This window comes from Cryptomeria japonica, chromosome 10, assembly GCF_030272615.1.
Source record: "Cryptomeria japonica chromosome 10, Sugi_1.0, whole genome shotgun sequence".
Classification (NCBI taxonomy): Eukaryota; Viridiplantae; Streptophyta; class Pinopsida; order Cupressales; family Cupressaceae; genus Cryptomeria; species Cryptomeria japonica.
Window position 1 is genome coordinate 167,532,784 of NC_081414.1, and position 16,652 is coordinate 167,549,435.

Consider the following 16,652-nt stretch of genomic DNA (forward strand, 5'->3'; position numbering starts at 1 on the left):
TTTTTAAATGTTTGGATAAACTCTCTAAAGGTCCCTTCCCAACTGGTATCCATTTATTTAGTTTCACAACTATACGCTATTTACTGAATGGGCATCCTTTGGTGGATTTGCGGACAAAATAAAGATGGAGAAGTACTAAAGGGTACGAAGAACGCCCTCCTTGGAATGGTATCAACCAGATCTTCACCTGTATAGCCTGGCAACACACTTCATTCCATAGACATCAAGTCAAGGGTCAAGACATTCTTGCTGCTTTTAACCGTAAACCAAATTTTATCTCTCATTATTCTCCAACACCCATATCCCCACCGAACAGTGCTTGATGAAAGGGATACCACCCCATATGGACCCTCCATCCCCGGCCTCCTTCGCTAACCTCCCCACCAAAAGCAGTTTCCCTTTGCACGACACTAAGCAAGGCAGAGAGGTGTAGGAATTGTTATGAAAGTCATCACTATCAATTTTTGGAGGCAACCCTCCTTCGATCTCCTTCAACTGAAACTCTCTGCTGCCAAAGTCATAGCAAACCAAATGACGACCAAAGTTACATGTAAAGTAGGCTATGCCCTTGTGTAGTGTGCAAGTCCAATGATGCTCGTGTATCTCATCGATGATAAAATCGGTCCTGATATCCTTCCACTGATCTGTACTTGAATCATAGAGCAGAGCTATATCGTAGATATTCAAAGTAAAAATTTCAAAGTGATCTGTATGGACCATCAGTTCCACGGCACATCGGTGCGTCCATACCGGATCAGGAGGCAAGAATCTGCGCTTTTTAGTTAGAACGTTATATATGACAGACTCACCAGACAAATGATTTAAGAGAAAAAGCCCTGCCGCTGCAGCACACAGATGAAACGCGCAGCCATTCTGGTGGTTCCATGTAATTTTATTCCACGGCAAAGGGATTTGAAACCACATGTTGAGAGGTACACAGAAGAAGGCGATTCCTTGGTAGGTCTGCTGGGTCAAAAAATTGTCTCCCTCGTTATTCACATTGAAATTGGTGGCCGATATTGCCGTATTCCAAGCTTTACAAATGCTTTTGGCTCTCATCAATGAGGGCATAGGATGTCTTCGCAAAATCTCCTCCGTTGCGTCATGATCGAGATCGGGATTATTATTATTATTATTATTGTCCTCAATTGTATCCCATTCCTGAGGAGATTTAGTTTCATTATTATCGCCTCGTTGAGTACTTGCACCATATCTATCTTAGTAGACCTTTAGTAATTCTGAAAATGGAAGATTTGTGCAGGACTTAGAAATCATATTGCGCCAGAGACGGCTGGATTTCCCGATTTGAAGTCCGCATTTCAAGTCCTCATCCATGTGGGCATCTAGTTCCGCAAATATATCCGCATTCCAAATCCGCATCGTGTTTCTGTATCTGGGATTATATGATCGTCCGCATTCCAAATCCGCATCTCTGAAATTATCTGTAATCGTCCGCATGACTGCACCATCCACCGCTTTTTTAATGTATTATGAGCATTTTATTCATTTTTTTCTAAGGATTTATAGTTGTAATACCTTGTTATTTGATTTTAAAGTAGCAATTACTCTATTTTAGATGTTGCCACATGCCTATAGGTAGCGCAATGAAGAATTTAAAATAAAAAATTAAAAAAACTGTGTGGACATATCACCAAAATGGTATTTAAAGAAACCACATTTTTAATATAGTTCTTTTAAAATAACTAGAATGGAAGATAAAATTATTTCTATATGTTGTGGCTTCCATTTATTGTGTGTCATAATTGAGAAGTTTGAAAAATAAATTAATGTTGTGGCTTCCTCAAAATTTCTCTATACATTCAAGCTTGTGTGTTTTGTATTGATGCTTGTTACCTCCACTAAACAAAATATTAATTATTGTTACATTTTTTTTTAATTGCTAGGTAGTAATTTTTAGCTTCTAATTATTGTTAAGTAGCAAAATTTTAATTTTTAAATTATTGTTGACCAAATAATTCTCTTTTTTTGTATTTTTTCCATGGTGACAAGAAAAACAAGGGATATGAATGTAGAAATATATGATAATAGTTAACAAAGGTTTTTTTAATGATATTCATACTTAATACTATTAGCTCTTTCTATTTCTCTCTTCGAACATGAGTCTGTAGTTCTGCTTTTCTTTCCTAAAATTTGCACTTTGTTACCTAGAATATGTAATATTTCTTTCTATATTCATTGAAGTAATGCCTATATATCTTGCAATAATAACATTGAATTTAAGAATTATCATACATTTGGCCTTGAGATTGATTATGAGTTGACATTTGATGACTACCTCTTCCACTTGATTTTCCACATCTATATAAATTTCTTCATCTACCTCTAAAAATTGATCTTTTCCTACGTCTACCATGGTTTATTGAGACTTGTGTCATAAAGGCATTCTCCAAACCTAATTTTGATGATATTCTTGGTCTACACACATGATAAATGAGAGATGGATGTAGCTCATTAATTGAAAAATGTGAGAGATTGTTTTTCTTTAATAGCCACCACAATTAATTCAAACATTGCAGGAAAACTTTTTAAAATATTTTCAACTACTCTCCTATCCTCTAGTATTTTATCTTGAGATCCGATTTCACCTAGTAGTATAATAGCTTGATTAAAGGCTGAATCTATTGCATATGATTTTTTCATGTATATAGTCTTAAAATTACTTCATGGAATTTGAAATTTGGCTATCCTCACCTTAGTCATTCCTTAATACATTTTGAAATGCATCCTATGCACGTTTGTATTTATTTGTTTCTATAACATTAGTTAAACTATTGGGTGGCTGGAAGAAGTTGAGTCCCACTTTCGGGCAAAAAGTGGAAGTGTTTTCCCTATTTATCAATTTTTTTGTCGATTGATGTCAAAATTTGAGGCACTTGGAGATTGAATCTGGAAAAAATTCAGTACTAGAGAATGTAGTGCTCAGAGTCGAATTTTCAAAAATTTAATTTATTTCAATACCCACATGGTACAAATTTCTTATTAGTAGACATGTTTAAAAACCACTTTCTCAAAATGCCTATTTCGGGACCATACCACACATGTGTACGACCACCATATGTTGACGCAAATAAATGAATTTTTGCAAATCCTTTTGGGAAAAGATACCTAAGACACAAAATATTGATGAGAACATTTTTTCTTATTTTTTTATTGAGTATATATTTTTTTATTAATTTTTAATTGACTATAAACTACATTTTCAAAACATTTGGTGTACGACCACCATAATTTGATGCAAATTTCATATTTTTTAATTTAATTTTTTTAATATTCAAAATAGTTGTATGTAGATTGATGTCATATAGTTGATTTTCCAATAAACTCAAAAACAAAAAAATTATTAAAGTTCTACTGAACCTCACTATTTTACATTTAGGTAACACTTTTGATTAATAAATAATGCAAAAATAGTAAAAATAATCATATGACTATAAAATTTACATTGTTAAAATCAGGATAGTGAGAACTCTAATGGGTTTTCGTTTCATCAAAAAATATGATCAGGAAGACCTTCAAAAATTACAGCAAGGCAAAAATCTGGTATTCTAGTGCCTTAGCCATTTTTTGGAGGTCCAAGCATAGGCTTGGTCCCACAAAGCCTAAGCCGAAGCCAAAACTAAGGAATAGGTGTGTTTATCGCTCCATATTTTATGAAACGGGTACCCATTATTGAAAATTCAAAAAATGGGTAACAGTTTTGAAATTTGTAGCATTTTAAGAAATGTGTGCCTGTTTTTAGAAACAGGTACCCATTTTTAGAAACATGTGCTTGTTTCCAAAAATTGAGCACCCGTTTCTCTACGATGGTCCGATCCTAAACGAGCACCCATTTTTCTAAATGTGCAGCAATTTTATTTTTTGGGTCGGGGCCCTGAAGCTAAATGAGTGTCAGTTTCTTAAAAAATGGGTTCTCGTTTCTAGTGACAAAAATATTTTTGCTCGCAGACTTATGCAGAATTAGGACCCAACTTCTTGCATCGACCCTACTCTCATGCAATCGTTGAAAGATGTAAATGAAATCTTTTGAATCCATTTTCCTATTATCCTTTAATAAATCCTTTTTTTCTCAAGATAGGGTTGTTGAACACACCACAACATGGAGAGAGGGGGTGTATAAGTCTAAACCTCAAAAATAATTTATTTTTTATCTTTAAACTTTAAATCTCAAATATATAATCACAACAGTAATAATTCTTGATTGGCGTGATATTAAGGATTTAGAAGATGCTGAGTATAGACCGAATAAAGAAGGGGAGCCTATGGTGACCCCTAAAACTAATAGCAGTAGGAAAAGAAATCCTCCAAGGTGGGTGGCAAGCAAGTTTAAGTCCAGTAGCAGGAAAATGCAAGACCTGGAGCCACCCATCAAGAAGAAAACAAAATTTACCAAGTCAAGTGGGTCCAAAGACAAGGATCATGAGATTAGGGTAGACATCCACATCAATATGGATAATGAGGAACAAGGGACCATGAATAAATATAATGAAGCTAGTCAAAAGGTGGAGGTGTTGGAAGACCTAATTTTTGAGGTCACTAGGGGCTAAGAGAGCTTCTAGAAGTGGGTTGGTAATGAAATTGGAACCGTGGAAGATGGGATTAAGGGTATTATTGACACTTTCATGGATTCCCCTAGGCCTAGTAAAAATGAGAACCTCATGATCATGATTCAGAAGTTGTCTCATGATGTCGAAACTATGAAGATCAACCATGAGCACGAAATTGATAAGTTGTAAGAGTATGTGGAAGACAACAAAGACAACTTGAATAATCTAGTGGAAATCAACAGCAAGGTAATGAGTAACAATGCTAAAGGTTTGAAAAAAAATCAATGCCATGATTGCAGACTAAAGAGCCAGACAAATAGCCAGTGATCCTCCCTTGGGGGAAAAATATAAAAAGAATGCTTCGGAGGGTGGTGAGAATTTTGCTGAAGGGAAGACTATCTCGGATCCCTATAGGAACAAGTGCCAGAGCTAGAACACCTCTAGATTCATTATGGGGGATCTGGAGAAAATCAACAAGAAGATTATTTAGGACTAGTGCACTGTCTCAATTGAATGATCTTCCATATTTTTTGGGGATTTTTGTGTTGCTTTTGGCTTTGGGTCTATATGGGGTTTTTCTCTTGTGTTTGCTTATGTTTAATGTTTGTTTCGCTACTAGCCTTGGTCTATAAAACTTTGGGTTACAGGCTCTTGTAAAACATGTTTATCTTTATCAAAAATAGTAATAAATCATGAAATCACCATGCACAATAAACACATAAACAACATATTTATGTGGAAAACCCAAGTAGGAAAAAACCACAATGAGAATCACACTCACAATATGAGAATAATTTATTAAAAAAATTCTTTTGAAACCCACAACTACTAAGAGAACTTGCAAAAATAAGGTGGACAACCTTACGGAAATATACAAATGACTTGCAAAACTAAAACACACTATCTTAAGGCAAGATATAAAATCTTACCAAGAGACGCATTACGCTCTGATAGAGAAAGGAATTATTTAATTAGAAAGAACAAGATCTTGTGATCATTAAATTTTCCTTGAACCACTCTATCAAGTGACCAATATCAGGGAAAACACATTTGACTTGAAATACTGTCTCATAACACTATGGAATTGAAGTAATCATCATCAAAGCTCTCCATAGTTGACTTTTGCACATCTCCAACATCAAATATTCTTGCAAATCATTCGCATCAACTTCTTGTCAATTCACACACATCCCATATCATCATTAACATATATGTACTTATTTATATACAAGATTAATCATTAAAACCCTTATCGAGGTTGGCCATAGACATAATAAATAATATTGCATAGATTTATCCACTACAACCTAAAAAATTCATTCCAGTCCACTCCAAGAGATAAAGAGGACCCAAAAATTCACAAAAAATCATTTCCAGACTATTCCACTAGACGATACATGTTAATACATCCTCCAAGGTCAACATCAAATATAATGTGTAGATAAACATTAAAGCATTTTAACTAGTAAACCCAAAACAAACCTCCAATGAAAATCACATAATGTGGATCTATACACACCATGGTGAGACCCAGAAAGCTAATTGAACTCATCCACCAAAGAAAATTTGGATGAAAATAATATGATTGAAGTAGGATACACCACTAAAATCAACCAAAAACTAAGTCACTTGATAGTGCAGATCTCATAACATAATAACTTCATTTGCTAATCAAATCATCAACTAAAAATTGGACTAAAGCATTGCACAAAACACATAATAATTCCCTTCAAACCATAGCACTTGAATCCATATATCCAGAAGCAATCTAGCAATTTTTTGACTAATTTTAATAGACTACCTCACTATTAGAAAGAAAACCAATCAACTCTACCATCTAAGCAATAGCCGGCTTGCAAACTTGATAGTATAATATATATAAAGCATCAATATATATCCAGATCCACAACACATAATCTTCAATTATCAAAGGAATAAAATACATTCTTCCACTTAGACATTAAAAAATCTATCCTTCATATTGAAAATTCCACTACACTATACTTCAAAAACACCTCCACATATTCACCAAACAATTCAACAATACTAGGAAACAATCCTTGCCTAATCATACATAATACATAGTGACATCAATAATAATACAAGACAATTTGACATCAATGACAACAACTCAAGTTTCTAACATTATGCTCCTTTTTTATTGATGGAAACACCACTAGCAACAAAGACTGCATACAACCTATCTCTCCCACTATTTCTCCAAATCTATATATATATCTCTGCCTTTGACATAAAAGGAAAAGGAAACTTTGCAAAGCACTCTCTCTTACTTATTTATTAGGTTTGATAACTACAATACTCACTTCTCCCCTCGATAATATTTTCCACATCAATCCAGGAGAAAAGGATGAACTCTATATCTCCTCTTGGACAGATGCACAACCTGCATCCTTTTCTAATACCTTAGTAAATCTATCTACAATCTATTCTTTAATAGGAACTTACTCTAATATGATTTACTTATTTGAAACCTTCTCTCTTAAGAAATGATTCTAGAATGAAATATGTTTAGACCTTGAATGCATTACTAGATTCTTTGAAATGTTAAGCCCCACTTGTATTATCACTCAAAATAGAAATTGCTTCATCATACACTACCTTGAGATCATTAAAAGTTTGGTTCATCCACATGACTTGATTACAACAAGATGTTATTACAATGTGTTGTGCCTCTATATTAGATAATAATATTGAATCTTGTTTCTTACCCAACCAAGAGACCAATCTATCTCACAAGAAAAATGGTCCACACTTGTACTTATTTTGTCATCTGCACATTTAGCCCAATCAGTATCTATCTATTCTTTTAGTATTAAATCATCATTCTTCCTATACCATAACCCATAATCCAAAGTCCCTTTCAAATATCTGAATATCCTCTTCACAACTTGATTATAAGATTTCTTAGGACTAGCCTAATATCTAGCCTTGAAACAAACAACCTACATAATATATGAACTTGAAGTAATCAAGTACAACAATCCTCCAATCATAGATCTATACTTTCTATGATCAACAACTAGATATTCATCATCCTTTCTTAACTTACATCTAGTACCCATGGGGGTCAAAATTGGTTTAGAATTATCCATCCTAAACTTCTTCAACATCACCTTGATATACTTGCTCTTAGAAATAAAAATGCTTTTTTTGATTGAGTAACTTGTAGAGCAATAAAAAATCACAACTCACATATCATAGACATCTCAAATTCCTTTTGCATCTCTTCTACAAACTTCCTACTGTAATGGTGAAAAATATTAGGGTTTCCACTATTATATGTAAAAATCACTAATTTAAACTTAGGGACCATTATATTAAAACAAGGGTGAACCTAATAGATCTAGCATCAAAACCAAGAAGGATAGGGCTAAGAATTTTATTAAGTTCACCTTGGTGGTGGTTTTCCTCTTTTAAGTTGAATTGTAAAAATGTTGAAATTAGGGTAAGTGTGTTGGAATTGAAGTGAAATTGCATGAACAATGAGCTACAGTTGTTGAATTGATCCACAAAAATGGATCCAAATAATATAAGACTATTCAGATCCATTCCCTAAAGGAGCTCCTAAAATGCCAAGCCTAGAATGCCCACCACTCTGGTCCTCCATACTTTTCCATGTCCAAAGGGGAACTTGTTCGTGTATAAACTCAATTCTGAAGATCATAGCTTTGTACATGATCTTGCAAACAATAGAGAAGAAAAATAGGTTGGGAATAGGGGTTTGTCTTAGGTCAAACCCTGGTTTTGGAATTAACCATGAAATAAAAATGAAATGGAATTGAATTGCAATAATAGAAAGTGAACTCCTTTTGACATAAATGGTAAATAATGTTTGAAACACTAATGTTGTATCCGAAATGGAATTGAATTGCAGTAATAGAAAGTGAACTCCTTTTGATATAAATACTAAATAATGTTTGAAACACTAATGTTGTATCTTTTAATGGAGTTGTTTTTGTCTCCATAAGGAATTAGGGTTTCATGAAGTCTTCATAAACATAGAACATAAATATCGACTCCAATTCTTGAAAGAAGACTAATTGCTTGATCACTTGAATTCAAAATACTTTATTACTTGAATTGATTGCATGAATCTCTTATGTGGCTCTCAAAGTGAGAGGGGTAGACCTCCTTTTATACATGCTTTTCGAAAACCAATTAATTTTACAATATGCACCAACATGGAATTATGATTCTTCCTTAAATGATTTTTCCGTTGAGGGGCCCCAAAATGGGCCCAAATTGGGAGGACCAAATCACTGCACTCTCTAGTCTTTGAGGACCAGGGAACCAATGCTCTAGTCCTGACCAATTAGGGACCAAGAAAAGAGGGTAAAAAAGTGTGCATTCTAAATTTTTTGAGATATTTGCATGGTATGAGCAGAATCAAGGATTTGATTAGGGCTCAAGACATGAATACCAAGGTGAGGGTCCAAATAGTTATAAAGTTATAAGGGAGTACAATTTAGGATGTTGCATTTAGACCTCACTTTAGCAGGAGTATGAGATGTAAATCATAGTCTTGATAAATTACAAAGGTTCACATTAGAAATTTTTATCAACTCATCAAAGATGCAAGATACACCAAGCCCCCAAAGGACTTTAGGATCTTACTACTTCAATATTGCAGTGTCATAAAATTGTGACCTTTGTAATTTTTGACCACATTTATGTCTTTGCATTAGGGGATGAATCCCTAAGCCTGATTGGAGACCCAAAACATACTTAAGACATCAACAACTTGCCTTTTCCATCATGTTTCACTATCTCTTGATGCTTCCTATCCTAAATTAGGGCAAGATAGGGGCATGGCGTCTGTGTCTCCCTAGAATAGGGGCATTGTGCCTTTGTCCTCCTAGGATAGGGGCATGGTGCCCTTGTCCTAGACCTATTTTGGATCCTCTTTGATCCTTTCTTGCATTGGGCTCGTCAATAGTTGAGCAGGAAAAAGTTTCCCTCTATCAGGCTAAGATGGGAAATCATCTAAACACCCCTAATTGGCAAGTATTTAAGGAGAACTTCCCCTCCTATTTTCATAAGTGGATCATAATTTGATGAGATAAATCAATGATAAGCGAAGTTGATCATAAAGAAAATCAAGTGCAAGCATTCAAACATCCAAGCATTCATTCAAGCATTGAACATTTCAAGTCTCCTTTCAGGGCTAGGTGTTGCACTCAAGTCAAGGATTCAACCATTTAAGAGGATATTTCTATCAACATTAAAGACATCCTATTTCACATATCCTTTCAAGTAAAGGTATCAACATTTCAATTACATCCCCTTCTTGAGGTGGATTTTACTTTAGATATTTCGTTTCATTTACTTGCAAGAATTTTTCAACCACTTGGTTAATTCCAAAATGGGGTTTAACCTAAAGGTAAATCCCTAATCCCCAAAAAATGTCCCTCTCTTTTTTATTTGTAGGTTGTAGGTGCGAAACTATAATTGCGGGTTTAGGCTTCATTTTTAGAGACAAAAACACCATTTTTGTCGTGCGGATATTTCGGAGGACCATTTGCAAATTCAACGGCCCTTGCAATTTTTTCTCAGATTTGCAGGGAAGCTTTGTCTCGACATTCTACTAATAATTCTAGGTGCACAACTTCAACTTGCATATACTAAATGCATTCCAAATTTACTGTAATTTTCTTAGTATTCAAGCCCTTACCATTGGGATTGAATCTACTACATTCAACCCCTCTTTTAAATGTAATGTGTGTGAAAATTGAAGGGATTCCTTTGTGGAACATTCATCCCTCTTTTGAGGGGAGTAAAGCTTTCCACTTGATCTCCCTTCATCATTTTTAACCATATTACATTTTGGTGAATGTGACATCTTAGATGCTCTACATTAAAAATTATTGCATGTTGGCATTTTGATGATGTTTTGATTGTCATTGATGGACACAAACTTTCTTGATGTATGAGTTATGCTCAACCAGTAATTGTTCCAACCGGTATTGTATATTATTGGATTTATAGTCTTTAGACTTTTGGTGTTTCACAAAAAATGGTTTATTGGTCATAGATTGTATGAAGACCGCAAGTGGTATGATGACCCCAAGTGGTACGAGGAACCCAAGCAGGTCGAGGAGCTCAAGCGGTACAAAGGAACAAAGCAGTAGTTAACTTTTTATCGGAACACTATGATCTACGAGTCTTCATTTTAACAACCGATAATCGGTATATTGTATTAACCGGTATTACTCTGTGATGAGTTACTAACCAATATTACTATAATATGTGATGAGTTATCATCCACTGACACTTTCGCAGTATTTTTTTGTCGTGTTACCAAATGTTTCTAGATACACTGAACCTAGGAACTTGTAGTCTAATCCTATTGGACTGACATGAAATCAGTTTCCTTTATAAGGACATCATGTCTAGGGTTTGCATGTGACATGTGAGATGTGTGGTGTGTGAGACATAGAAGAGAAAAGGTTATGTGTGATCATTGAAGAGAAGATTAGGTCTATGTGAAGAGATAGAGTGTGGAGATATTGAAGATTGAAGTAATGTTGAATTGCATTAACAATGAGTTGTCAAGGATCTAATTAAGCAGAATGTGCTATTAGCTAGATCATTCACTTGTTGATTACTCACATCTTCGACAAGTCTAGAGCCCTTAACTGGGTAGGCTCAGCAAGGCCTTTGTAAATCCTCTAACAAGGTGGTTCACAACTGTGGATTTGGAATCCTTTAACAAGGTAGTCTTTAAAAGGACTTATCTCCTAAGAGAGATCTAGATTCCTAACAAGATCTGTTCTCGTGAGGAACATTGTATGACCTTAACCGGTCTGGTTTCTATTCTACAATTAGTTACTTGTGAGTTTCTACTCATCATAGTTTTTCCCATTTGGGTTTCCATGTCAAATATCTTGTGTTATGGTGATTGTTCTCTTGTGGGTGAATTCTTTGTTTACTATTTGGTTTGCATTTATCTTAACCAGTTTATGAGTGAATCTGTTGTACCGGTTATCTACTAAACTATTTAAAAGTTTGTTTACAGTATTTTTTGGCATACTAATTCATCCACCCTCTTCATATTCATAAATTGGTATTAGAGCCAACCTTTCTATAACTCTAACCACTCGGAAGGAGATATGGGGGAATAGAGTGTGAGGGAACTTACTCATCATTTGAATCAGAGTGAGAGAGCCTATGATGAACTCAAAGTCAAGTATAAAGCCTCTTTGGCCAAAAGAAGAGAGCATGCTGAAAAATTGATGGAACTTATTGAAAATAGCTTTTCTGATGAAGCTGACATGGATGCCCTAGTTGAAGAATTTGAAAAATTGAATGAATTGAAAGCCAATCTAAGAAAAGAGTTGCAAGTACTGACTATCAGAACATGTCAAGAGCTTGAGAACAGAAGGAGAGCTGAAGATCTGGTAAAAGAAAAAGATCATGAGATCTCCAAGCTAAAGCAAGAAATCAGTACCCTTACTGCTCATTTCCAAGAGAGTAAAGTGGAAAAAGAAGAAATGCAAGGTGAACTAAACATGGTTATTTCTGAGAATGCAACCTTGATGGAATCCAATGCTGCTATTTCCAAGGAACTTACTGAGTCAAATGAGATACTTGCCAAATTCAATCAAATTACTGCTAAGCTAGAGCGAAAGATAAAATCGGCAAAGCTAGTAAAGAATACAATTGGAGTTGGTTTCTCTAGGTATGAGGAAGGTGAGACCTCTGGAACAAAAAATGAAGCATAAAAGAAGCAACCAACATCCAAGGATAAAGGTAAGCAAAAATTTAAACCTATTTGTTTTAATTGTCTCAAAGAAGGACATATTGCCAATGTGTGTAGAAGTAAGGCCTACAATAATTTTCCTTATTTTCAAAACAATATGCCTAGATGCAATAGATTCAATGGAAATTGTTATGCATGCAACAAGTTTGGGCATAGAGCATTTGAATGTAGGTCAGTTTTCTACAACACTGGGAGATATCCTCCAAGGACTCAAGCATTCATCCCGGAACCTTCTGTGAACCGAAATCCCAGCCCATACAATACCTATGACCATCGGTCAGGTGGTTATCAAGTGGCTACTAGTTGGAGAGAAACTTGTTTGATCTGTGGTGGTAGCAGTCACACTACTGCAACATGTAGAAGGAAGAATGGAAGTATGAATAACGGACCATGGAGAACACCTGGAATGGTATGCCATCATTTCAACAAACTGGGACACATTGTCAAAACTTGCAGACTGAGAAAGAACCTATCGGGTGATATACCGATCACTCTAGAAGGGAAGATTAATGTTGAAACCATTCAAATGGAAATGAATAAAACTTGGAAAAAGAAATCAGAAGAAGAGTCACAGAATGAACCTGTTTCTGCACCTAGTGTGGCAGTCTCTAAACCGGCAAACTGACCTTCAAAAAACCTTAGGGGGAACATATCGATGAAATATTTCAAACCCCAGGTTTATATCAGCAAAGACCTTAACCACTATATGTTACCTGTCAGTCGACAGAAGGCTTGAAGCGGTGAAAGGCAAAATTAGGGTGTGTGCCCTAGAATTGATGCATTTATTATGGTTGGTGAGAGTTTTTTTTAAAGGGTTTTTATCATCATTTTCCCTTATCTATTTTCAAAACAAGAATTTTTCAAGAGCAGAGCAACCAAAGCAATTTGTCTATAAGTTCACAAAATCTTGTGCGAAATCTTGCAACCATCTTCAAGCAATCTATGAAGAACTCTAAGCGGTGAACTTGCAATTGAAGTAGTGTTTTATGCGCGACATTGGAAAACATCAATTCCAGTTCGTGAAGGTATTTTATGAAATTCTTATGTATCATTTGATCATGGCTTCTGCATCACACTCTAGTTCTAGTGCACCTGTAGATTCAACCAAATTTCTTCAAAAGAAAATGAAATACAATGCCCTTTGTCAAATACCCATCGGAGTTATTGTTGAGGGAGATGTTTTTGGGTATATAGACTGTAAATTGGAAGACTTGGGATCCCTAGTAATTCATTCCCAGCTAAGTCTGTTATGTGGGGATGACAAGAAGATCAAACCTGAGTATAGTTTTCTTTAGAAGATGAAACTACACAATGCGGTATATTTTCTGGAAGAGTTCATAGAAGAAAATATTCGCATCATCCTTAGCAGAGTGCATGGTGACAAGATGTATCTCAAGCGGACCCATGACATCACACTGGAACCAATTTATTTCGTAATTGGTTTCTGCAATATTGGAGAGCTACAGGCTCTACAGAAGGTCACCAAAACTAAAATGACAAAGCTCACCGGTTCTATGAGTGACCAATGGGTGATGATAGTCAACACCATCTTTGATGATCTGGTAAAATATCGTGGTGATTGGTTACCAAATATTTTATGCCAGCAGAATGAAGTTTGTCCCTGCTACTACAGTGAATGTTGCTTACAGGGTGATCAAGGAAGACATTACATTTGACCTATGTACCTATCTATAGAAGAAATTGTTGTTGAATCTGAAGTCCATCAAACATGACAATTCTCCAAGGTTCAGGTTTGGCCAACTTCTGGTTGGTTTATTCTTCTACTTTCAAGGTTATTTCCCTAGAATAGGTGATGTTCAATGTTCTATTGACCTACTGGTTTCCAAACAAATTAAGGAAAGTCTACAAGCAGTAGGAACTAGATATCTTGAGGTTCTAAATAAGTATTTTGTTGAATTCAAATGAAAGATGAGCCAGAGAATGAGGATATTTGATGATATTGTGAAGAAGTATGAAGATGGCATCTTCTTCACAATAAGGATAGATGACTGCATAATGGAAGCAATGGAACCAAGAAAGGAAGTAGTTGGCCCTATGGGGTATGAAGTGATGAATGACATGTTGATCAGGTATGACTCTACCGTACTTGCCTCACCACTGGATGCAAAGAAAAAGAAAATCGGTACCTATGTGGAAAGGGTCACACTGATTGAAGAACCAAAACAAGAAAAGGGAAAAGCAGTGCCATCGGTATCTGCATCGGTTACCTTTGCCAGTCTGAAAGTGACCAAGCGGTCACCAACTAAGAAGAAACCTGAGATTATTCTAGCAAAGGTGTTTGAGAGGAAGAGAAAAAGAAAGAGGAAGATGAGAGAAAAGAGGTAGAGAAGAAGAAAGAGGAAGAAAATAAGAAAGAGGAAGAAAAGAAGAAAGAGGAAGAGAAGAAGAGAGAAGAAGATAAGAGAAAAGAAGAAGAATAGAGGAAGGAAGAAGAAAGGAAGAAGGAGGAAGAGAAGAAAAAACAAGAAGAGAAGAAAAAGAATAAAGAAGAGGATAAGAAAAGAGAAGAAGAGGAGAAGGAAGTAGAGAAGAACAAACAAGCAGAGATCAAAACAAAAGAAGGAGGGAAGACTCCTAAGGCAATAGGTGATCAAATCAAATAGGTTGATACCACCAATCCTATTGATCTAACCATTGCAAGTTTAACTCAATCAGCAGATGAGTCTGAGCTACTACAAAGCATCAAACCTGTAGAGGAGAGACTATAAGAATTGAGAAGGAAGAAAGAATAGGATGTCATACAAATTGCTTTGACACCCTTACCAGTCTAATTCCTGGTACCAACCTCCCCAGTACTGATTCCTCTCTATCCAAGCTCAAACTTCTTTGTACCGTAGTGGAGGACCAGGTACAATACTTGGAAGATGTTGTTGAAGCAATTGTAAAAAAGAACCATGAAAAGAAACTCAATGTTGGCTTAGTCAAGAAAATGAATGAACTGAGGACACAACTACTGAAGCAACTAAATGATATCAGTATTGCTATGGGTGAAGGTAAATTATTGTTGACTAAAATCTGCCAACCCCATTTATTTTGTGACGATGTGCTTAAATAGAAAGCTAAACTCTAATCAGAGTTACAGTCATCTATAAGCAATTTCAAGATGCCATGTGATTCATTCACTACCTATGGATAAACCATTCATCATTATCAGCATCAGACTGCCAAGATGGACTTAGAGATCAGCAACCAAACTCAAGATTTGCAGGAGCTTCAACTGCTCTTATTGCCAAGACTGCAGATTCTTCAGAAATGTTTTCTCAGCCTGGAAGCTATCACGGTAACTTGAGAGATGAGTACCATTGATGCAATGGAAGAACTGGCATTCCAGATGAAGACTGAAAGTGAGGTTGCTACTTCATTATTTGAGTCATGGACATTGGCCATGAAAACTTTTGTGCAGGACTTTAAATCTATTTTTGAGAAATTTCATTCCTTATTGTCATGAACATCTACTCTATTTTATTATATAAGCAAAAAGGGGTTACTTTGCATTACTTTGTCATTGTTGGCAAAGGTGGAGTAGTGTACATTAAAATTTTGGTGAATGTTACCATGTCATGTACTTTCATGTTACTAGTTTGGGGAGTAGTGTATATGCTTAGGGGGAGTAATTTTTATTATGGCATTTTTTTGTTGTAAAAACACTTAGATGTAAAAATTTTCCTAAGTATTTCCATCAACGCCAAAGGGGGATATTATTAACATTTTGATGATGTTCTGATTGTCATTGATGGACACACACTTTCTTGATGTATAAGTTATGCTCAACCGGTAATTGCTCCAACCGGTATTGTGTATTATTGGATGTATAGTCTTTAGACTATCAGTGTTTTCCAGAAAAATGGTTTATCGATCACAAATTGTATGAAGACCGCAAGCAGTATGATGACCGCAACTGGTACAAGGATCCAAAATGGTTTGAGGAGCTCAAGTTGTATGAAGGAACCAAGTGGTAGTTAACTATTGATCTGAACACTACAATCTACTAGTCTTCATTTTTGACAACCAGTAATCGGTATATTGTATTAACTAGTATTACTCTGTGATGAGTTACCAATGGCTATTACTACAATGTGTGATGAGTTATCATCCATCAAGACTTTGGCGGTGTTTTTGTGTCGTGTTACCAAATGTGTCTAGATACACTAAACCTAGGAACTTGTAGTCTAATCCTATTGGATTGACATGAAATTAGTTTCCTTTATAAGGACATCATGTCTAGGGTTTGCATGTGAGATGTGAGATGTGTTATGTGTGAGACATAGAAGAGAAAAGGTTATATA

The 16,652-nt window shown here is 35.5% G+C and overlaps 1 protein-coding gene across 1 annotated transcript; it reads right to left on the minus strand.

The window, feature by feature from the left end:
- Positions 1–273: 273 nt before the first annotated feature.
- Positions 274–1,458, minus strand: LOC131858832 (F-box/kelch-repeat protein At3g61590-like). The gene is made up of 2 exons (XM_059212287.1): positions 1,228–1,458; positions 274–1,161 (listed from the first exon to the last, which is right to left on the minus strand). The coding sequence occupies exons 1-2, from the start codon at positions 1,456–1,458 to the stop codon at positions 274–276; spliced, it is 1,119 nt and encodes a 372-aa protein (XP_059068270.1).
- Positions 1,459–16,652: the final 15,194 nt, after the last annotated feature.